Below are 24,541 nucleotides of genomic sequence, written 5' to 3'. Positions count from 1 at the left end.
TTATTCCGTTAGAACATTTTCAATGCAGAGGTACAATTTTTGTATTCACCGTTATTGCTGTTTGTTTAACTCTCTTACCATGGGATGCCATGTTTACCGTAATCTGCCTTTTTCACACAGCCACTTACCGCAATGCGTTTTTCCCTCTTTCCTGAGTTCCAGTGGTCGAAAACAAACTGCCAACCTGTGCCATGCATTCGCAGTTCGTGTTTGTGACAGGTGCAAGTGACAGATAGAAGCGCATGCCTGCCACTTCCCTCTTTCCTGAGTTCCAGTGGTCGAAAACAAACTGCCAACCTGTGCCATGCATTCGCAGTTCGTGTTTGTGACAGGTGCAAGTGACAGATAGAAGCGCATGCCTGCCACTTCCCTCTTTCCTGAGTTCCAGTGGTCGAAAACAAGCTGCCAACCTGTACCATGCATTCGCAGTTTGTGTTTGTGACAGGTGCGACAGGTGGAAGTGACAGATAGAAGCGCATGCCTGCCACTTCCCTCTTTCCTGAGTTCCAGTGGTCGAAAACAAGCTGCCAACCTGTACCATGCATTCGCAGTTTGTGTTTGTGACAGGTGCAAGCGACAGGTGGAAGTGACAGATAGAAGCACATGCCTGCCACTTCCCTCTTCCGGAGTTCCAGTGGTCGAAAACAAACTGCCAACCTGTACCATGCATTCGCAGTTTGTGTTTGTGACAGGTGCGACAGGTGGAAGTGACAGATAGAAGCGCATGCCTGCCACTTCCCTCTTTCCTGAGTTCCAGTGGTCGAAAACAAACTGGCAACCTGTACCATGCATTCGCAGTTCGTGTTTGTGACAGGCGCAAGCGACAGGTGAAAGTGACATAAGCGCATGCCTGCCACTTTGCACACGCTGTTGTTGCCTCACATAAGCAGAGCACAGCTGTGACACTTGCATTTGCTTGTTTTCAGCCATTTTTTTTTGTGTACTGTGGTCCGTACACCTGTCTAGAGCGCTTGAGTGGCGAGCTCTGTTGTTCATTTTTGTCAGTCGCCGCTCCTTGGCGGGCTTGATACAGCTTTTTAAGCAATGAGAAGTTGAACACGATCCACGGGAATGTACATGCACGATGTGGTCTTGTTTCGAGCCCTACACCACTCGTAAATGATGTTGGTATGCTCCCCATTGCATCATTTGAGCACTCTAGACAGGTCTGAGGATGACTGTACCACACAGTTTTTTTGTGTACTTCCCAGAGCATGCCATACCTCGTGAAAAAAAAAAAAAAAAACATTTGGTGATGCAATGCCATGTAGTTGGCATGTCACCAAGAAACAACAGACACTCGGCGCGTGTAACGATAAGTCTTCTGTATTTCACAAAAAATGTGTGCCATTAATCCTGAGTTTGCTGGTCAGATGTTGAATTCTGCAACCAGTTTGCAAATAATGGCTTGCAAGCTAGCACACACAGTGCCTCTGCGACTTGTTTCAAACGGTCAGTTTTTAGAGGCGACTTTCACTTCGCACTGGCTTTTAAGTACACTATACAACCTGAAAGCGGCCACACACAAACACCCAAGTGGCACACACACATCTGATGACAAGGTAGAGAGAGCTACACACGCACTGCGCACCTCCTGGGGAGATTTTTTTTTTTTCTTCGCCTAGGCACGGAACTTGCGTGTCCCTACGGAACCTAAGAAATGTACAGGTTTATATTACAAGAGTGATTACTGAGACCTCATCTCGCACACATTGTTCGCTGTCACATTCTGCCTGAGCGCCCCCCCTTTTTTTTTCTTGGCCAAAGTAAAGTCACTCTGGTAGAACAGTCAGCGGCGTCACAGTCGTAGTAGAGTCACCGGTCACAACTGCCTTGATTCTTCATCGACGCCAGTGGGTAGTTGTTGCGGACACTGACTATAACACAAATGCACACACACACACGCACACACTTCACAGACACATGAACACACACACACACATGGTACGATGTCTTCGTCACACTCCGAGGGAGAGTCCAAAGCAGTCCACGAATGCTAGCTACAGTCCATCATGCGAGGGTGAGTGGAAGTGGGGAGAGATGCTCTCCTCTGGGCACTATCGGAGCCGGTTGTTGTCTATTTTTTGTCCCTCGAGATATATGGGAGTCACTTTGGCTGGCTTGAAAGACCTGTCCGAGGAAATTTTGCATATTGAACAGTGAGAACATTGCTCCTATGCAATGAAACTTTTGCACTAGATGTCATGCATCCAATGACTTCATGCATGAGAGCAGCGGTGGCAGCCATGCCGCTGGGGCTAATGTAAACAGAAGACCCCATTCTGAACCATTAGAGGCGACTGTTGGCTGATAACATTCTTTGCTAGCTTGTCTCGACACATGCCATACATGGCTTCGACAGAGAAAGAAAGCTCATGCCTATAAATGCAGGTAAGTGGCGTGGAAAAGCACTAAACCACGGGAGCACCAAAAACTACTAGCTGCTCTCACTAGGCTGTGTGTTACAGCACTGAAATTGAGACAGCAAACTCCCTATAATATCTATCTAATGTTAAACTCTGGTCTTATGTTTATACTGCTCAGAAGTCTTCCTCTAAAGCACAAGTAATGAGATGTCAAGAGTACCTGCAATGAATGTTATCTTTTCTGTCGCGTTTCCAAAGCACGACAAGAATTTTTCTTCAAATCCTGCTAGGCTAATAAACCATCCAAAAGTGCTGCACCTCAATTCAGTGCAGTTTTTGTATTGTGGATTGCATTTGCGATTATGCGTCGACTAATCACCGCTTTATTCTAATCACCCTGAACCCGGAAGAGTGAAAAGGCAGATAAGCGAACTTACGAGTAGGTAGAGTTTGGCACGCCAACAACAAGCAAATGGTTTCCTTTCATAAATAGGCGCCACATACTCTGCAGAAAGATAAAAAGAATGAAAAGGAATTTCAGATCCATGAACATTCATGCTTTAAAAACGTTCACTGTAAACAGAAGGAGTGATCCTAAGATATCCTACCTTGTGGTAACCCCTGGGATCAAGGTCCCATATCTTGAAGCACTGCAAGTAAAAAAAAAACAAAAGGAAAGGGAATTTGTAAGTTACAGTGATATAAAATCGACCTAGCTCAGCATATCTTGCAGTTTATATCTAAACATTTCTTTCTGCAGTCAAGTTTGACTCGATCAGCAAAGTAGACAAACTGCAACCACCAAAAGAAAAATAAGCACCACGTGGTGTTACAACCGTTTTGCTTGCTTTTTTTTTCTTTTTACTTTCCTTTTTTATGTAATAAATAATACTGCAGTAAAGCATGGTGCAGTTCACACTCACAGTGTATTCAAACGAAGTAAGACGTAATGAGTAGAACTGATAACTGGTGGTCATTTGTCAGGGTAACGGGGTGAATACCAAGGGAACAAAATTTTTCCCGAGAGTCAAATGCATAGGGAGCAGAAAATTATAAAATTTGTTTTCGGTGGCACAGTACACCTTTCTCTTAACCAAAGGTAATGACTTCAATTAGGCTGCTCTCCTAACCAACGGGTGTACAGTCACACCTAGAACAATCTCTTAATTTTTTTTTAATGAAATCAAAACACTTTGAGGTGTTTTTGGCTATGGTTGACAACTGGCAACAAAGGATTGTTGACAACTGACACCAAAGAAAGACAGCTCAGACTAAAACAAAAAGTCAAAATAATAAGCTAGAAATCTGGCGTATAACTAAAGAAAAAACTGATTAAAACTGCAATCAATCAATCATATGGACGCTCTGCAAGTGGCGCCCGATGCAAGATTGCAACATGCATGTTGCCATTGCATTCCTGATCTATATTTTTTTTTTCCTCTCTTTTGTATGGTTTCAATAGTGGGCAGCAAGGCATAGCCCCTCAAAAAATGCAGTGCCCTCTTTTGTTTTTGTTTTTTTTTAATACAGCATGTTACAACACATACAGAACACATAGAATATATTCATTATCTAACTGTGCAGCTGTAAAGTAATAAGCAAGCATGTGCAAAAATTGAACGCACCTTGGCTATCTGAAGCCACGTTGAGAAATCTCGCAGGCCATTCATCTTGAAGAACATGACGTAGACCTCGCCCTGCAAGTAAACCAAGGAAGGCAAACAGATGAGCAACTTGGTGACAGCATGGCACTATGTCCAAAGTGCGAATGCCCTCACCTTTGTGTCGGGGATGAAGTTCTCTTCGCATGGACTCTTGCTGTGGTCCAGCACAATAGCTCGTCTCAGCAGGTCGTGGATCACCTGCTCATAGTTTTCCTTCTTGACGCTGCACGGAAAGAGAAACAATACCTCATGAGAGCCCCAAACAGGTGCTAATGAGAATCCGAGTGAAAGAAGTGGGGGAGTAAGCTCTTTGTTTTACTCTGTGTTCTCGGCTCTGTTCTGAAACGATGGTGCTTATTTAGGGGCAAGCAAGTTCGCATTTCACAGCACCGTGTTATCAGCTGCTCGCTTCTAAGATGCTGATGCTTGTTTAGGATATCAGGCATGTCAGGATATCGGGCTTATCAGGATATCAATCGTGGCATACATGTTTCACCAGCCTAGGCTCACATACTGAACAGTTTGTTTTGGGCTCAGCAAAATGTACACTGTTCGCCTATGGTGTGTCTATGCCATTCTTTCTCTTGTGTTGTATATTGGCATGCTTTCTATATAAATGAACAAATGAGCCACATTTAAATGGAAAAAGAAAATGAAAACCTCAATTCCACATGCATACAAAGTTTTTTTTACTACTAATTTCTTTGTAAGTAAGCGCTTGTGAAAAAAAACAATGCCCACAGAAAAACTGGAGAACATTTACACTATGCTGCATAGAATCCAACGATATCTGTTTGCACTGTGCTACTTATGTGACACCCTCTCTCTGTTTTTCCCACCACGCCACAAGTGCAGTGCTCTCTTGCGTTATGCTGCGGCACTGTGTCCTCTCCCACTGCACTGCACTGTAGCTGTGAACTCTCACCCTCCATGCTGCAACTTTACTGTGCAGTGCCTCCCTCTCACTCTCTCCACCCTACACTGCAGCTCGGCACGCTCTGCTACGTCACACCTGCTATTTCTTTCCCCTACCCCCCCTAGCTGTGCAGACATCTACGCCTACATCGCAAATCCCAAGGCTCCGCCCACTAACAGCCGTTGCTGTAAAAGGACCTGCATTGTAGCCATGCTGCATCAGGTGGCAAAGCCAGGGGCGCTGCGTGTTCACCTGTCGATCTCCTTCAGCTGCACAGCGGGCTGGGTGTTGAAGGCGTGCTTCTTGAAGTAGACGTCTTGGAAGTAGGAGTTCATGTTCAGCCCCGACGAGCCGAAGTGGTAGGTCCGTGACACATCCGGCACGATGCACTCACGGCCCTTGCGCACATCCGGCAGCCGCATCCACATGTCCCAGTCCCACAGCTTCCATGCCCACATCCATGCGCAAGGCAGCAGAAGTAGAAGCATGAACGTTAGCAAGAATAATTCAGGGGGCACTTTGAAAATCCAAAGTGCGTGAGGCGAAAGCCTTTCCACGCAACTTTGGCTGCTTCTGTCATGGCTGTCATACTGTCAATTAGTCATGGCTGGTTAATGACTAATTAGTCATGTCTGGCTAATGGCAGTTGTCAGGACTAGCCAGTCATGACTGGTTAATGACTAGTTAGTCATGACTAATTATTTGATGACAAATTAGTCATGATTGGTTAATAACTAGTCATGACTGGTTAATGGCTAGTGAGTCACGACTAATTAGTCGATGACAAACTAGTCATGATTGGTTAATGACTAACTAGTCATCGCTAATTAGTTGATGACTGGTTAATGACTAGTTATTCATGACTTGTGACTAGTTATGACTCACTTCAGATGTAACGGACAGACAGAGTCATGGCCGCGAGTATGAGCCATTAAAGGCTTTCGCCGTAATATCTCGAGACACTCTTGAATGGCTCTGTGCATTAAATGTACGCACTCATGCTACTATACGTGGGGACAACCTTCTGTAAATCTACAGTTGGTGCCACTAGTGTGGAGTGTCAGATCCCTGTGATTAGCTGGATCATGTGAGACTGGCATACATACAGAAGTCTCACTCTCGTAGTTTCCACTGCAGAGACATAGAAGGTTGGCCCCAAACATAGAGAGAAAACAACTGCACTGAATCGCCATTAAGCAAGCTGGTACAAGGATGTACGCTTGTTGTCATTTTCACAAGTAAGACCACTGAAACCAATTTCTTAAGCTGGGTGAGGAAAGAAAGAAAGGATAACTGCAAGTAACACTGTAGACAACACTTGTGTTTGACACTCAATTAATTTGACTCACTCGTAATAGACTATTCCAGCCAGAATTTTTTAGTACAGCTGCCGATTCATGCCAGTTCTGTCTATGCATAGCTGACCATCGCATTTTATGAATGTATGGCAAAAAAAAGCTAAAATGCTTCTTACAAACGTTACACATGTACTGTTGGGGACAAAAGTGGTATACTCCACGTGGCGGGAGCCGGAGCAACGAAAAACTGCGTTGCAATGCCATCTACAGGCGCCCTCTCGGACCCAGATAGCCAATGAGTGACCTTTATTATCAGCAGGCATGTCGCTTGGCTCGTTTCAATGTTTCAAAAATGCGCTGCTTCCACGACAAGTTAGCCACGCGTGCGTGGGCATTTCATCGCATCATGACGGTGCGCGCGCCGGCTCTCAAGTCATATCTGGAACGCGCATTGAAAAAAAGAAGACACAAAATGATAAGAGAGCCACGAGATTGCTACTGCTGCTGCCCCACTCGGTATTTTGGCAAGCAAAAGCACAAAACATTGAAACTACATGCCTGAGACAAGCGACATGCCTGCTGATAATAAAGGTCGCGCATTGGCTGCCACGTTCCTAGATGCCACCTGTAGATGGCGTTGCAACGCAGTTTTCCGTTGCTCCGGCTCCGGTCGCGTGGAGTGTACCACTTTTGTCCCCGATAGTACATGCTCCACCATGCACAAGTGTAATTTCATTTTCATGCTATAAATTTTAAAGAAAATGTCTCCCTCCGTAGTAGTGGTCACGTTTTTTTGTTTTTCGTACAAAATGTAACGCGATGGTAGCCAACTCCTGATGGCTTTGGCAGTTACATTTTTTTTTATTCCCCAGTTCCCTTTACAGGTAAATTCATATTCAAGCTATAAATTTGAGAGAAAATATCTTCCTCCGTAGTAGTGGTCACATTTTTTTGTTCTTCGCACTTAAATGCAGCATGGTAGTAGCTGCCTCCTGATGGCTTTGGCAGTTCTCTTCCCTAGTTCCCTTCCAGTCCCTAATTGTTCCCCAAAATCCCTGGGCCACAACAGCCCTACCTTTTCGGGAGTGGGCCACCGTGGCTCGAGCTCCTCCTTGTAGAGGCTCCGCTTGAGGATCCACCCCAGGCCGGGCATGGTCTCCACTCGGTACAGCTGCGACGGGTCCTCACTGGTGTGCTCATAACCCTGTGAGGACAGCACCAACCCTTTTGAGGCAACAGTAAGCACGTGCACTACTGTAGAGGATGCAACCTTTCAAACAAGACCTACTGAGTTTTAAAAGAGTACTGAGACCAAATTTTTGGCTGTGTGTAAGACATTAGTATAATGTGTAAGACATTAGTATTGTACACAGAGCACCATTTGGACGTCACCTACACATTAATTTTTATTTGCAATTTCTCAGCTTGTTCCAGTTTCAGGAGAAGAATGGTGGCTATAATGTCAAACTTGTGTACACGCTAAGTGAGTCATAAAAATGCTGCAATTGCCCTTTTTCATTGTAATTTGCTCTAATTGTTATGCCAGCCTGCCTCAAGAGCCAGAACTATAGTGATTGAACAAGTAGCTATAATATTGAAGTTTCTTTCATGCTTCCTATGACCTGAAGCTAAACTTGACATCCTGACTACCGTTCAGCTGCTGAAACAAACTAAAACATCATCAGAGAAAAAATTCAGTTATAAATTATTTACATGGGCAAATGCTATTTAATGATTTATGTTCACTGATGGCTTGCACATTAGTATGAAGAAAGAAAGCGCAGCCAAGAAAGCAGCCAAGAAAGCGCAACCCCTTTAAACACTGTCTTCAACTCAAGCTGCACTTGCTGTAGTATGCATGTTCTGAATGAGGGGACATGGTTCATCAAGCATAAATGGCTGAATGGTGCCATAAGTTCTAGGTGTTCTCTTGTCTACTTTAAAACTCCACAATTAAATATGGCCTTTAGTGCCAAGCTTTAATGTGTTGTCAGAAACAAGCACAATGCACAGCGTTCTCTCAGTATGCATGTTTACGAGTTTTGTGCAAATGAAAATGTTAAGTTATGCAGCTGCATTCAGTGACGTGCTTCAAGCAAGTAAATGGCAAGTCATTATGTGCACTGTACCTGGTCATTCCAAGCAGAAATGCAGTAAATGGAGTCGTCCTCTTCTAGCAGCCTCAGCGTTTGACTAAAGTAGCTGCAGAGGAAAGAAGAATTCGAAAGACTTTACCGCGGAGCCAGCATACCCTAACATTGCAAATATAACTTCAAAATTCACAACTATAGTACAGGCACCCACTAGATATGTGTTTCTGCATATTAAACCAATGTAACCACAAGTTTTGACTTTACATGCGGACCAAAACATATCTGCTTATCATCATGGACATCGTCAGCTCAGCTATATTCACTGCAAGACAAGGACCTCTCCCACTGATCTCCAATTAACCCTGTCCAGTGTTAGTTGCTACCACCCTATAACCAAGCGTCCTTTCAAATCTCATCAGCACCGCATGAGACTACCAGCCCTGCCTCTCTGGGAATCCACGCCATTACCCCAAGGAACCACTGGTCATTTATTCCCCACGTAACTTATGCTCTGCATATAACCTGTCATCATATCATGCATATTGGTTACTGTATTTTCAGATCTCATCAGCACCACATGACACTTGTGCTGGGTTGAGCCTATCTTGGAATCCACTCCATTACCCTAAGAGACCACTGGTCATTTGTTTTCTACACAATCTATGCCCTGCATACAAAATGTCATCATATCATGCGTATCAGCTACTGCAACTTAACTGAACCTGCCACATATGTACCCTAGTGAGGTGTACCTGAAAAAGTCTGGGGACACATCCAGATCCTCTTCAATTACAATGGCATACTGAGCATCCTGTGTGAAAAAAGAGAAGAAAAAACAGGATTGAATAAAGCAGTACATCATTAATATTATAATCTGTTTCAAAACAGTATCATGTACTTGACATAAAATGCTGTTTAAGGTAAACATAAACATGTTTTCCTTGAAGTAACCAATTAGTAACAGCACAGAAATATGTCGTTTGATTCTTCCAATGCATGTAAGAAGTAAGTCAGTTAACTAAGCTCATACTTGAAGAAAACAGCGCAGCAACAGGGACAACAGAGAAGATGGGACAGGCGCTGACTAGCAACTGAAGGTTTATTACACGGAACACAAAGCTCATACTGATGCCCGAAACAGTGGCTCTACATTTCTTAGCGCAGTGCTGAATTTTAAGCATTACTCCAAATGACATTTTAGACCCAGACATTCTCCATCCACGAATTTAGTCATCCCCCGTTCTTTGTTCCCTCCGCAAAGTACTTACGGGAAAGAGGTTGAAGGTTGCAGTGAGACTAGCCTTGTAGTGTTGAGATATCCGAGCATTTTTCATGCCTATTGGTGTGTGCTGTAAGGACACAAAATACATAGTATAGTGACACAAATGCATACAGTGCACTGTGTGAAACATGCTCAATTGCGAGAAAAAGAGAGAGAGAGAGAAATTCACTGACCTGTATTCCCCTAATGTTGAACAGTTTCGTGACTTCCAGTGGTTCCTGCAAACGCATCACGGGCAAAAGATTTAAAAACAGGGCAGCAACGTCATTTCTTTCTTTGAACAGTCTGTTTGCTGTTTAGCTTGCAAATAACTGCTTTGTTCATTTTTCACATATGTTGCACAAAGATGAAAGTGCACTACGCTAATAAGCATCCCGCACTTACCTCGAAGTACCCGTCAATAAATACTGTGATCATTCTGGGATTGACTCCATGGGCTGACAGCAGTGAGCGAAGCATCCTGAAATGTGGGAGTGGGGAAAGTAGGAAAAAAGGAAATGAGAGCAGGTCGAATTGCATTGCAGTCGAATTATAGCAGTGTATTTAACAGCAGAGAGGTATGAGGCACTGACCTGTACAAGTAGTGAGGTCTATTGCTGGCAACAATGGCCACTGGCACATCCTTCACCCTGTTGTTGGGAACCTGTGAGATACGCGCCAAATCAGTCCATGCCGGCGAAAACAAGTTGCAAAGAACAAACGTGGTAACAAAACAGGTCGAAAGGCAAGCATAAAAGTGAGGGAGCATAGAATAGTGCTATTTATAATCTCTAAAGCTTTGCTGCAACTGTCAAGTCGTAACTTTTACTGTTTTCCACATTTGTACAAAGAATTTCTTTGGCTGTGCAAATAGCACTTCGGACAGCCAAGTCACACAGTATAACTTGCCATGAGAAAGCGAGCATCCTTTATTTTGTAGTTGATGGCAAGCATACGCAGGTAACCTCATGCCGTGTTGCTTATGCAAAACTGCTCGCTTGTTATAACCACATTCATACAGTGTTAATTTCCAATCCGTAGTAAAAACAAAAATAACATTGCCCTGCCCGCACCACCTATTGGCACAACGAGCCTCTCTAAACATTCAGTGGGATGCCATCATCGGTGTGCTTACAGGCTCGGGTGAGAAGGTGAGTGGCGCTGGATCGGCACAGCTGCACACGCTGCCGTAGCCCTCAATGTGGTTGCAGAATGCCCGCCGACGCTGGTTCTCCTCATTGTCCGGCCAGTCACACTCACTGTCTGCAAGTGCGCACACAGTGAAGAATTTTACACCGACGGCTGTTAACGCCAAGTTTCCTGGTTCCATGTCAGCGGTGGTGTAATATTACATCATGCTCATTCAGCAGTGATGTCATGCACAACGTTGCTCTATGAGGAGATGCAGTGGCACTGTGCTCGATATCACTTCCAATGTCTTGTGGCAACATGCCAAGCTGATTGGCGAGCATACAGTGATGTCAAGCATGACATCATGTTTGACAAGTCATGATAACGTGTCAAACAAGACATCACTGCAGCACACATGGCCACACACCATACTAAATAAATAGTCCAAAGACAGTGAGATCATATGTACTCTGCCAGAGACGAAGACAACTAATGAATGAACAATATTATATTCACCACTGCAAAGGGCTGTCACTGAATTTCACGTTACACAGTCATAACTATGCTGCAAGATTATCTTTTTTAAAGTGTCGCTACAACAGAGCAATAGCTGGCAGTATTTACAAGACTAGTCCCACTAGTAGCGAGGAGTAACCTCGACTTCAAGAATCTTATCCACTATAGCCTAAACACTGTACAGTGGCATTGGTGTTCAGCTGCCAATGTTGTGGAATCGAACCCTGGCTGTAGAGGCCACGTTTTATTGGAGGCAAAATGTGAACATATCAATACCATGCGGTGCAAAGTCGATACACATCAAAGAATCCCAGGTGGTCGAAGTTCACCCAAAGCCGTTCACTATGATGTCCCTCACAGTCCATGTTCTGCAGCTTCATGACGTTAAACCTAGATCTTTCTGTCTATGTATGTGGTTTGCACAGCACTTGGGTAGCTTGAGAAAGTTTTGGAACCTAGCCGCCAGCATGATTACCAGCGTCAAATACAAATGAAAAAACATGCACACACTCTGCTGTCTGTTCACATATATTTATTTATTTATTTATTTTACCCTCAGGGCAAAGCATTACAGAGGGTACTCAAGTAACACTTGTTGCTGGGCTAGTCGGTGCATAGTTCTACGTCCAAAAGTTAGCACAAAACACAAGACCTTTCTTGTGAGTGTCTTGTGTTTTGCGCTAACTGTTGTACGAAGAACATTACAGAGGGGAGTGGGTAATACATAGCACTGAAGATACAAACAACAACAGAGAACAATAAATTGCCAAAACATAGATAAGTTAGAATAAGTGATAAACACAATGTGTTACAATGCTGGAGCACTCTCACCTTCAACAGGAACGAGGGGAACCTCCACCTTCAGGAGGACTGGTGCACCCCAGCTGTTGAATTCAGGGCTCTTGCTGTATGTCTCGCCATACATTTTCCCTGCAGGCATTTTTCAGGCAGTCCGACATTAGTGGGCGCCAGTGAACAAGATTCGCTTTCAGAATGAAAAAAACTGGTCTTCTGAACAGGATCCTATTGGGCCTTGAGTGCAGTTCCAAAAATGCACGGCCGAGAGCTCAGCTGGTGAACTTTCTGCTGTCAACAGTAATGACTTGCTAGTTCCTTGTTATCATCCTTCCTTGTGCAAAGGAGAAGCTATGGTTTATTTATTAACAAAAGCTTACAATGAGGGTGGGTGTTACGTAACAGTAATATGGTAATGTGGTTGCGATTGATTTCAGTGCAACAGCAGTACACATCAAAATCGTTACTGCATGCTATGCCACTTGAGAATGCCTCAAAAAGCCCCTCCTGAAGGCTTTGCAAGTGACACTGACTACACTTTTCATTTTGTTTGCCCCAAAGCAGTCGACTGCAAAGTAAGCAAATCCCAGGTCTCAAAAATACCCAAATTAAGTAAAGCAATTTAAAGCACTGGAAGAACGACTGCTTTGCTGTTAAAAGTGGACTGCAGTTAAAGGCACAATCACAAGTGCACTTCAGTGACTGTGAAAACAAACCCCCGAGCCTTGTTGCATTTCACTCATAGTAGTGATAACTCATGGCCCCACAATCAGATGCATGCCTTCAGTGGACAAGCGGCCGGTTGTCATGCATGTATATTCTCCACGAAGTCTGCCCATGATAAACGAGACAAATTAAAGTCTCTACTTCCATAAAAAGAGCACCAGTGTTGTGCGGGCTGCAGAGCAAGCTGAGGCACTACGCAGCACACACCACAACATAGCTCTGTGCCTCAACTATGCACACGATGTAGATAAACTGTGTTGGTGCAATTAGGGCGTGCTTGAACACTCATCGTTACTTCCCCGAGTGACTGTTCATAAATGTGCGTGTCTGCACGGTGTTACGACCCATCTTGAGACCCGAGATGAAACAGAGGTGGATTCAACAGTAGCGGCCATTTCGACGGGACGTTTGACCCCCAAGATGACCCCACGGCTCGGTGCCAACGACCTTCTAGAAGGTTCTAGAAGGACTGACGACCGGGGAAGATAGGTTGCCCCTCGACTAAAAGAAGCCCGGAACGAATCAGAGGAAGCCGGCCCAGCTGTGTCTGCGACGTCAACAGGCCACACCTGTGTTCGATGAACGCGAGCAGCCAACTCAATGCTACAGTGATGGGGACTTAGCATCTTCCTCGCCAGTTCCCACGTTCGGGCTCTCAACAGGTGTCTTAGTTGGCAGTGACGTGTGGTGGCGATCTTTTGTGTCACGATGAATTGCCGCCTAGTGAAGAGGCTCAACAGGTCTTCATTGGTTGTGCTGTGTAGTGCCGATCTTTTGTGTCGCAATGAATTGTCGCCTGGTGAAAGGGCGGAGCCTTGGGCTATATAACCTGCGACCAAAGTGAGCACGAACGCTCTGGACCTTAGGTAATAGGTTCATCTAGTGTGGCTCTGAACCTTGGGTAATAGGTTCATTCATTGGCTCTGGGCCCTGGGTAAAAGGCTCATGCAGTTGCACGACGTCATGAACTCTTAAATTTTGATTCCTTGTTCTTCTTTTTGTAAATAAGTGTCTTAGTTTCTTGCCATTAAATCTGCTTGTTTTTGTAATCTCCAAATTCGAAGCTTCAGACTTTCCTCAGCCCAACGACTCAACACGCTACCAAATGGAGCCCGGGTTCGAGCTTTCCTGTGTGCCACAACAACTGGTGGCAGCGGTGGGATGCTGCTACTTCGAGCCGTAACAACGGCTAAAAGGTCAACGAGGCTAAAAGGTCAAACGTTGTGAGACAAGCACGCACCTCCTTTCTGCGTGACCATAGCCCACATGTCCCTCCAGCTGATCACGTGCGACTTCTTGCTACCCAGTCGCTTGAGTAGGTCCCGTGCCGGCTGCTTCATCTGGAAAGTGCCCTCATCCTGAAAGGCACAAAAGATGTAACACATCAGATGCATACTTTCCAGCCTCGCAGTAACACCTGGTCGCCAAACTGCGTAAAGAACGAGGCTGCAGGCTTAACAAAAGAGGAGCTTTGCATCTGCCGTAGTGCTTAGCAGGAGCACATCCTTGTGTCAGTGTCAAAGGGTCGCGGAGGACTAACAGAAGTTGGCCCATATCAATAGATTACCATATTGTAATGGCACAGAGGTTACTTTCACTGAAAACAAAGCTTCTTTAAGCCACAAAAGAACAAAACAAAAATGAAGCACACATACCATCGCCACCGGCTGTTTTTGCACGCAAACTGCAGTTATCAAGACATTTTCAGGGCAGTAAATCCATAAGGCCATTCATTTTAAACGATGATCATGGTCTCGATGTCACAAGTTTGAATGAAGTAGTGGAAAAAAAAATGTTTCGTTACTGAATTGAATTTTTTCGGCAATGAATGCCTCTTTTGCTGCTAAGCGAATATTAACCGTAGCAACGAAGAGTAATGCATTGTATTTTCACTGAGAACTGAAACTGGATGAAGTTGTCATCAGTATGCTTTTAAGGCCTTTACGTGCGAGTGAGCTCTTAACCGATTCCAACCAGAACGTGAGTATTTTGCAGACCTAGAAAACACGACTGAATCCCAAGGCACAAATGCTTTGCCTTGAAAGGGGCAAAGTCACTTCTAAACAATTTTCACAGGCAACTGTGAGAACAGTATGAACCTTTAACATGGTTTAGCAGTGTGTTCGTCTCTGCTGACTCACCTTGATTGTGAAGATGAGCACTCGGCCGTCGGAGACCATGTTGAGAAACAGGGCCATGGCTTCATCTTCGTGCGGTGAGTAAGTGTCAAACATGCGCTGTGCCATGACGCTCCCCTGAAATGTAGAGATGCAGGCAATCAGTGCTTGTACATGGTCTGCTGAAAGACACTGTCTTGCAAGCATTGAGAAATTTGGAAAGTACAACAGCGCATTTGCAACAATGCCTAAAACAGTCCGCAAGCTGATTCTCCTTCAACTGCCTTCAAAGAATGAGATTTGAGTAAGGAGAACTGTCCATGTATCTTCCAGTGGAGATGCATGACAGTAATGTCTCTATGGGTCCGACGCAAGCATGGTGGAAGCATTCTGAGGACAATATTGAGCCTCAAGCACTTAAGAGGACTATCCTTTGCAGCTGGCTCAGCACAGCTTATCTAGGCAAAAAAATCTGGAACACAAAACCCAGGACACGAAGGAAAAACTTTATAGTTTTTTTTTTGTATAAGTATTTATTTATTTTTTGTTTACTTAGGAATCAAAACAAATTGGTGTGAGGACTGTGTGCTGCAGCTTGCCTGCATGAAATCATGCGCGACATTGGACGCGTAACAAATGGCTTTACATAAAAGTACTGACTGCTGCAATCACTTCTGCATTACCATGTAGAACTTGCATACACTAAAAGAGTAACTGAATGCTTAGTTAAAATGTTCTGGCTAGCACCAAGCTAGGAAGAATGAAGTACAGCAATGCATACTACCTAATCAGACCTGAAGAGCGCATTGAAAGTCTTCTGCGAACCCGCGAAAGCAATGTTTCATGTACAAATTTTAATAAAAGTCGTACGGAAAATGAGTGCACAGTATTTCCAGAGAGCTCTTAGGAATACATTCTCATCTCCCCTCATTTCCTGTACCGAGCTCCACTTACCGTAGCTTGATTGAGAACAAGAACATGGATGCCGCGACCTTTGTTGTCCTCCGAATCATCCAGGATCTGAGGAGGACAGGAAGAACATGAAACACTCATGGAATTGAAATGCACTGATAAAAGTCGCTACTTGACACCAATCGTAGTTTTTCATTTCCTTGTTTCTTCATTTTGTGAGGCACACACATTGGACGCATTGATGAGTGGAATACACAGAGTAATATCAGCCCAAATGATTAGGGGAATCCCCCAAGGTGGAGTAGATTTGTAATAAGGAAGTAATTACTCATTGACATCCACCCGAGCGCAGCCATACGGCTACAAAGCAAAGCTATACAGCTTTCTCAGAAACTTCGTAGTTAAAGAGAAATTCGTCCTGGTCCGGGGTTCGAACCCGGGACCACCGCTAGACCGGAGCAGTCGCTCTACCAATTGAGCTAACCAGGACGGCGAGCTTATGGTAGGGCGAGAGCGAATTGATCAATAACTCGAAGTGGGAACTGTGTTGACAGTTCCCACTTCGAGTTATTGGTCAATTCGCTCTCGCCCTACCATAAGCTCGCCGTCCTGGTTAGCTCAATTGGTAGAGCGACTGCTCCGGTCTAGCGGTGGTCCCGGGTTCGAACCCCGGACCAGGACGAATTTTTCTTTAACTACGAAGTTTCTGAGAAAGCTGTATAGCTTTCCTTTGTAGCCATATGGCTGCGCTCGGGTGGATGTCAATGAGTAATTACTCCCTTATTATAATATCAGCCCTCGTAGAGAGTGACACTGGAAACCCGTAGCTATAGAAAATCACTGAATGTGGTCACAGTGAAGATATTTTTCTTCATGTTCCCATTGCCTTCATCATGGTAAAGGCATTCAGTGATGTTCAATTCTCACTGACCTCACGGTTATTTGACTAAGCCACAATATCAGGTTGATTTCGAGGTGTATGGCCTCTTGTCTGAGTAACTTAAAAGTACTAGCTGCAGTGAATATATCACGTACACTATGAGTGTACCCTGTATAACTTAACCATTAGCAAGTGCACATGACAGCACAAGTTGTAGATGCATTTGCAGTAAAAGGATTCATAGCACAAAACTTAAATTTGGTCCACAGTCTAATACAGCGCAATTCCTTAGTTACTAATTTTATGCTAGTTTCATCAGATAAAAAAAATGTGGTTAAAATAAAATGAAATGGATGACTAAGATCAAATGAAAACAAATGTCTGAGGTTCGTGGGTATAAAAGTACAAGGAAAAAAGTAAACCATCCGTTGTAAAAAAAGTAAGGAGACATTAATAATCTAGGTGTTGGCTAGCTGGTACATGTCTCATGATATACTGCAAAAAAAAAAAAATTTAATGGCACTAGTGAACACTTGGGGCCCCATGGAAGAATAAGAAGCACACTCGCTTGGAAGAAAATCTACTCAGTTGATTGAATGCCTTGGCAATAACCCAAGTAAGCAACAAATCCTCTTTATATTCACAGCACCACATGTAAGTGAGCCGCCGCGGTGGCTCAGTGGTTATGGTGCTCGGCTGCTGTCCCGAAAGACGCGGGTTCGATCCCGGCCGCGGCGGCTAGAATTTCTTTGGAGGAGAAATTCTAGAGGCCCGTGTACTGTGCGATGTCAGTGCACGTTAAAGAACCCCAGGTGGTCGAAATTTCCGGAGCCCTCCACTACGGCGTCTCTCATAGCCTTAGTTGCTTTGGGACGTTAAACCCCACAAAACCAAACCAAACCACATGTAAGTGAAACCATGTTCACTAGTTCAGATGAGGCCCAATTCCTAGTTCAGGGTAGCCCAATTCCTTTGGCATTAGGCTGCTGACTCGAATCCCATATGTGGCTGCGGAGGTTTTATCGAAGCAGGGTGCAAAAATGCCTACATGCTGTGTGAGGTCAATGTGCGTGAAATACCGCAGGTGGTCGGCATTAATCCGGAGCCCTCCACTACGGTGTCCCTATCTCGTAGACCTCGTGCGGCTTCAGAACTTTAAACCCCACATACCATACCATATACCGGATGTGGCCGAACTACTTACTGTCGTTCCATCCACGGTGACGGACACCTTGGACTGACTTGAGACAACCTCAATGGTGAGAGTCTTGGGTAGGCCTTCTTGCAGACGCAGGGCACTGTGCCGGCCTTCCTGGGAAGGCGAGTCCTCCTGGAGTTTGCGGCTGGTGTCCATGATGAACATGACGTTGATCACCACAGTCACCGACAGAATCGCCAGCAGCAGGTACTGCGCAAAGCCAAGCCAGAGAAAGCCACAGTTATGATTATGTGATGAAGGCGAAAGATCTGCTATCAAATCACAAATTAGTGATGATGTAAAGGCAAAGTAAATCAAGGCCAAAAGGGAGCCATCAAACTAAGTAATATATGTGCTGGCCTTAAAACCACTTCATGGATGTTGGGTACTCATGCGATTCAATTTCTCTGCATCCGCAGATTTTTAATGTGGCTTAACGATAAGTGATAAATAAATGAACAGCTATGCACACAACTGTACAAGAGCAATTATAAGCAGGCAAGAATATGCTGAGCCGAATGCCAGTGAACGCCTAGAAACAAAAGTTAATTCTATGCGACAGCTGGACCACGCGCTTGGGTGTTTTCTGATGCATGGATACCTGCACCACGTATTGCACCAAAAACTACATTGGTTGGGGGAAAAGTTTTGCAAATAAAATGTGAAGCATGCACTATGGTGACAAAATCGAGCTTCTGCAAGGGGGTCACTCTTTTATTGCGAAAGCAATACTACTTGCACTTTCACGCCGTTGCGTGCCGCGGCCGGTGACCACCATTGACCTTCATTTGACCTTGATTGCATTACATTGGATTAGGTTGGCTTAGATTGGATTAGATTAGATTGTATTGGACTGGATTGGATTAGATTACATTGGATTGGATAGGAGTGGATTGGATTGCATTGGAGTGGATTGGATTAGATTGGAGTGGATTGAATTGGAGATTAGATTACATTGCATTGGATTAGATAGGAGTGGATTGGATTGCATTAGATTGGAGTGGATGGGGTTGGGTTGGATTGGAGTGGATTGAACTGGATTGGAGATTAGATTACATTAGATTGGATTGCATTAGAGTGAATTTGATTACACTGGAGTGGATTGAATTGAATTAGATTGGAGTGGATTGAATTGGATTGGAGATTAGATTACATTGGAGTGGATTTGATTGCATTGCAGTGGACTGGATTAGATTGGAGTGGATTGAATTGGAGTGGATTGCATTGGATTGTATTGTATAACCGATGCATCACCACAAGTCTAACCACAAGCACCACCACCAGCTACACTACCAGCTGTACCATGGCGTACGTACGGATATTGCTTTCGCAATTACCGGGCTTAACCAAGCTAAGCCACAGATTTTATTTCATAATCCCAGTCAAATTTTATCTGAACATGACATGTTGCCCTTTGTTGGCAACCCTGAACAACCTGAATGTCAATAGCAGTGAAGATGCCGTCGCATTAGTGGTTTTTAACGGTGAGCGTGATGCATGGGCGTGCAAAAAACAATGCAATACTATGCATCACAATGTGCAATACCGCAGAGGTTGGTTGGTGGCTGTTCTAAAAGCACACCTCGGGTCATGCGAGAAGTACGCCAACAGAAGACGATGTGACCCATGTACGTGACGCAAGATATTGTCGACTGTGTGGACTCTGCGATGGATGGTCAGAACGCCTCATGAACGCACTCTGGGCTGAACATAATCCTCTGCAACTCAGTTGTCAGGTCTTGTTTTTCTTATCCGATAATGGCACGCACAGCCTAAAAACGGCAGAATTGGAAAGGATACAGGATTCACCTAAGGCTATCAACAATTTTTCAGAAATAGCCTTCTTGAGTTAGATGACCGCTTTCTTCGGTATAGAATTGTTAACGGTGCAGTGCATCAGAATACAGCTGAGTCATGCTAACTAGCAGACTGGTTAACTAATAACATCTGAATAGCACTTGGGCTCATTGTTTATTGAGGGACTTGTAGCACACCATAAGTTATGTCCATATCGGTTCTTAGAATATCGTAAATGTCATTCTCGTTGCCGCTGCAGCGCAAGGAATTTTGGGGCGCCACACGGCCAAAACCGAAACCACGCCTACGAGCGCGTGACGCGTCGGCGCGCCTGTCACGTGCACTCTGACCACGTGACACCCGCACACCGTTTTATGACGCGCGCTCGTGGGCGTGGTTGGCGCTCTTTCTGACCGCATGGTTTCGCCTGTGTGGGGCCCCAGAATTCCTTGCGCGACGACAAATGACATTTTCGAGGGAGGAGCTAAACAGGAATAGCAAAAAGTTAACTATTCAGTATTAGTTAACCTGCCTGCTAGTTAGCACGTCTTAACTGTATGCTGATGCGCAATACCACTGACAATGCTATTCCGAAAAAAGGTCCATGTGTACATGGACTTTTTTCCTTGTGTCTACAAGCTGGCTTTCCCGCTTTGCACATTTATGAAGAAAGAAATGACAGTGCATGCCGACAGTCAAGCGAAGATGAAGCGCTGAAAGTGCTTGCCGACGTTCAGCGCTGAAAGTGCTTGCCGACGTTCAGCGCGTGTTTTTGGGATCACGGGAGACACGTATTTTCCACAATAACAATTGGCTGTATTGCCATTTCTTGATCACGAAGCATTGCTGTGATGCTGGCTTAGCTTTTCTGAAAAGGTAAGCCCAGAAGTAAAAAAAAAATGGGAGAGGGCACTTAATAAGCTCCGCCTTATGGATATGAAGCAACAACTGCAGCGTTAATGAGTCAATGCCCATTTACGCATCACAGCTTTACATTCACATTACTCTTCCCGAGCAACCTAACGCTATCAGTCATTAACACGTGACCTAGGTGGTTGTTTCTCCGGCTGGTTATTTTTCGCTCACAACGCCGGCGAAGTATACACAAGCAGGCTAGTGCATGGCCATCGTCCTCTTGAGCAGTGCGAGCACTAGACACCCCTGTACGGCAACGGCAGCCACAAGCATCGACAAAATAGCGGAGACGACTGCACGCAGAGTTGCAATACTAACCCGCTCTGCGAACAGACAGCGCTTGCTAAATTTCAAGCACGCACCAGCATCGTTTCCGCTATAGAAGCGCGTGCTAAGCGCGTTGCGGTTAGCTAGTCGTAAACGCGGACGGCATTCAACTGCCCACGCTTTCCAAACGTCGCAGGGGGAACTCGCGGTGTCCGCTCGCGCTGCAAAAGAAATCGCCGCCCACCCTCTGCTTCATCGAGCCACCTTTTGCACGCACGCAACTAACAGTACCTTCTCCAGTGCACTCCCAAAGTCACGGAAATTCGCGAATGTGCAAGACTTCACAGTACGAATACACAGATACATTTCTCTGCAAGAAAAGCAATCCAGAATTTATTTTACGCCATGCGTGTATATCTCCCCCTTTCCTCCTTTCTACATTACCTGGTAACTTTTTCTCTCTTTCCATTCCATCTTTCTTTTTATCCTCCTTTCTTTATTTCCGTCCTTCTATCTTTTTTCTTCCTTTCTTTCTCTCTTCCCTTTTTTCTTTCCTTTCTACATTTTTCTTTCCTTCCTAACTTTATTTCCATTACCTTTATTTCTTTCTTCCTCTCTTTCTTTCTTACTTTTCCTCTCTTTCTTTATTTCTCTCTATTTCTTTCTTTCTTCCTTCCTTTCTCTATTTTCTTCATTTCTCTCTCTTTCTTTCTTTCTTCCTTCCTTTCTCTATTTCCTTTCTTCCATTTTTCTTTCACTTTCTTCCTTTGTTCCTTCCTTTCTTTCGCTCTCTCTTCCCTCCCTCGCTCCTTTCCTTCTCTCTCTCTCTCCTGCTTCAAAGGCGAAGACGCCCCCGCGTCGCAGCAGCCAAAACGGCTCACGCGAAAAACAAGCTCTCGTGAACGAAGGCCGGATTCCATTTTTATGCAAAGCATGCAAAAAACGAGCGCTGGTGAAACACAACGCGAGACGACGCGACCGGTCTGTTATACCCACGTGCAGACGCGTTGCGAATATCGATACACACAGCGCGCGTGTCGTCACAAAAAAAAAAAAAAAAGATACAGCTGGCATTTGATAAGCTCTAAAGGTTACCGACTTCGTATTGAAAATTGAAAACAGGATTTTCCCGAGCGATACGGCTTCAATGCCCCCGCCAGCCAACCTCCGTGCGCGAGTATCGCTGCCCCGTGTGCGATGGATGCGTACTCCGGGAGACTTCTTTGGGGATCATCTGTCAGTACGAGGCAATCTCTGGAGAGTGGCGGAGCTTGAAAAACGACGCGACACGGCGGGCACTAGGAAGCGGGCGCAAGGTATCAAGTCGCAGCAAAAACATATATGCACTTTGAACCGAGGTACATACGTCGACATACAGGACACGCTACACATGCTATACCTCAACCGCATCCCGCTCCCGTGGAAGGATATACAGCCGAGCCCGGATATCATCATCAGCATGAGTACGCCCACTGCAGGGCAAAGGCCTCTCCCGTCTCTCCAATTAACCCTGTCCTTCGCCAGTGGCAGCCACCGTATCCCCGCAATCTCATCCGCCCACCTAAGTTTCTGCCGCCCTCTGCTACGCTTGCCTTCTCATCAACGACACATCATTGCCGTGCAGTGAAGCCACCGTACCTAAAGCCTAGCGGCGGCTCTCCCGCGTGGCGTGCTTCACTGCAGAATGCGTTGCGGGAATGCTTCACTGCGTAAGGCGTTGCGGAAGACAAGTGTACCTTAGTTTTAATGAGCGATTATTCTGCAGAGTTTCATCTGCCTCGGCTAAAACCTCCTCTCTTCATAGCTTTCCGCGTCTCGCTCGAAGCCCACAGTACACACACACACAGCGCGGCGTTCGGCGGCGCAGCTCCGGGCAAGCTGGAACAACTCCGAGCAGCTGTCATAACGATAAAGAGAGGCGGAAAGCAGCAGCGGCTTCCGTTTCGCACGGCGTCCGATGCAATCGCTCGGCGCGGACCCGCCCCCGGGTTCTCGAATGTCCGAAACAGGATACGGCCGGACCAACTTCCACACTCGATGGCCTCCCCCTGGCTGATTAATTGAATGTCTGCCCCCCGTCACGCCACGTGGGGGCGCTCTCTCCCCGCCGAAAGTGTGAGGTAGTGGTCAGCAGCTACATAGGCCTGCAGCACGGCTGCTGGTGCGATTGGCCAAGGAAGCCCAAAGCGGTATTGACGGCACTCTATGGCAGGCGTTTCGGTTTGGTTTATGGAATTTAACGTCCCAAAGCGACTCAGGCTATGAGGAACGCCGTAGTGAAGGGCTCCGGAAATTTCGACCACCTAGGTGAAAACGTACCTTCCGCACTAAGTTCAATCATTTCACAACGACGTCGCTTTTAAGGAACTTACCACTCTATAAATGGCGTAACATGTGATAACCGAAAGCTCTAGCGTTACCAAAAACTTGCCAATAAGAATGTTGTTGGTCCTATAGAAGGCCGGGGTCACGTGGGTCGATGTGAGCTATGCATGTTTCGTTATATACACGGCTTGCACCGACATCACAGTGGCCGCCATGTTTGAGACCATTAAACCTTGTGAAAAACTGCGCGTTTTTATAATTTACTTATCACCGTCAGTTCCAGCCTGTACTGTGAAGTTCCATCATGCTACCCGCGACGTGGTGCAAAGAACCTACATGCATTCGATATCGCAGGCAAGTCCACTATCCGCAAGCAGAGATATCTTCGCAAAAGTTCACTTGATAAGACAGAACGTCCGGCCTGTAGCGTAGCAGTATCAGAGCACAACCCTTAACCGGGCCCACTTTTACCAGACACCACAACCGCGTCAATCCACGAACCGTTACCGGTGTGGTCGTCGGACCGAACCTCGCGAGGCAGCCAAGCGAAGCAGCGTGCAAACGCGGCTACTATACATCTCGTATCGACCGAGCCTCGCAGGGAAGAGGCATACGCGTACAAGAAGGGGCCAGCCTACTCCGCGAGAGCAGGTGTCGCGCTCCCAACGCCCCCTATCGGGTAGCAGGCAGCTCTCCGCAGCGTGGGATCTTCGGTTACTCGCAATACAACACGTGTGCCACCGACCGTACACTCTCAATGGATCACACAAGAAAAACCGAAGAAGAAACGAAGAAGGGGCGCTGCTCTCCGAAGCAACCCACACGATCACGTAAATGCGAAGCACGAGGAGACAACGCGACACGACAAAAACAACGCGACATACAAGAAGACAACGGAAAACAAACCGGCGCGACGTGAAAGGGATCCCGGCGCCGCGGACGTTCCCTCGTCGTCGGAGCGCTCCGAACTCGCCGCGGAGGTTGTGCGCAGGAAGCGAGAGAGGGCGCTACTTGTAACCGCACACGGCCGCTTCGGGTTTCGCGGTTTTCCCGGATGGCCCGAGCCCACCGCGCTAGTCCACCCCGCTTCGCGCATCTGCCCTTTCCCTTTATTCCCCTCTCCCCTCCCTGCGTCGTGCGCGACCTCAGCCCCGACCTTACCGCGCTCGGCTGCCCGTCGCGCGGAGTAAGGAAAAAAAAAAACACAAAATACTTCGCCCAGTTGGAAAACAAGGTGTTGCGTTACCCTCGTCTCGCAGTGGTTCCTCGTTTCCCGGCTCGGAGAAAAAGCCTGCGCGCTTTTTTTCTTATGTTTGCTTTAGCGAAAAAGACGGCTCGCGCAGACCCTCCCCCCATATTGGTTA

The 24,541-nt window shown here is 45.9% G+C and overlaps 1 protein-coding gene across 1 annotated transcript in view; it reads right to left on the bottom strand.

Annotated features, from left to right (window-relative positions):
* Positions 1 to 1,307: 1,307 nt before the first annotated feature.
* Positions 1,308 to 24,541, bottom strand: part of LOC149366892 (protein O-linked-mannose beta-1,2-N-acetylglucosaminyltransferase 1-like) — a 74,934-nt gene continuing 51,700 nt past the window's right edge. Inside the window, exons 3-21 of the mRNA XM_089552931.1 lie at positions 17,880 to 18,083; positions 15,838 to 15,903; positions 14,908 to 15,021; positions 14,007 to 14,124; positions 12,077 to 12,175; positions 10,734 to 10,861; positions 10,192 to 10,262; positions 10,004 to 10,079; positions 9,793 to 9,837; positions 9,606 to 9,686; positions 9,090 to 9,148; positions 8,374 to 8,446; positions 7,320 to 7,448; positions 5,199 to 5,389; positions 4,145 to 4,253; positions 3,992 to 4,063; positions 2,975 to 3,016; positions 2,804 to 2,871; positions 1,308 to 2,130 (exon numbers count right to left, since the gene is read on the bottom strand). Of these exons, the coding sequence (XP_089409057.1) occupies positions 2,058 to 2,130; positions 2,804 to 2,871; positions 2,975 to 3,016; positions 3,992 to 4,063; positions 4,145 to 4,253; positions 5,199 to 5,389; positions 7,320 to 7,448; positions 8,374 to 8,446; positions 9,090 to 9,148; positions 9,606 to 9,686; positions 9,793 to 9,837; positions 10,004 to 10,079; positions 10,192 to 10,262; positions 10,734 to 10,861; positions 12,077 to 12,175; positions 14,007 to 14,124; positions 14,908 to 15,021; positions 15,838 to 15,903; positions 17,880 to 18,083 (1,818 nt within the window). The 3' untranslated portion in view covers positions 1,308 to 2,057. The remainder of the gene's footprint in view (positions 2,131 to 2,803; positions 2,872 to 2,974; positions 3,017 to 3,991; positions 4,064 to 4,144; positions 4,254 to 5,198; positions 5,390 to 7,319; positions 7,449 to 8,373; positions 8,447 to 9,089; positions 9,149 to 9,605; positions 9,687 to 9,792; positions 9,838 to 10,003; positions 10,080 to 10,191; positions 10,263 to 10,733; positions 10,862 to 12,076; positions 12,176 to 14,006; positions 14,125 to 14,907; positions 15,022 to 15,837; positions 15,904 to 17,879; positions 18,084 to 24,541) is intronic.

Source organism: Amblyomma mixtum, chromosome 1, assembly GCF_055824585.1.
Source record: "Amblyomma mixtum isolate Tamu chromosome 1, ASM5582458v1, whole genome shotgun sequence".
In the NCBI taxonomy this organism is placed as follows: domain Eukaryota; kingdom Metazoa; phylum Arthropoda; class Arachnida; order Ixodida; family Ixodidae; genus Amblyomma; species Amblyomma mixtum.
Note: the sequence above shows the minus strand (reverse complement) of the source record. Positions and strands in the feature narration are given on the sequence as shown.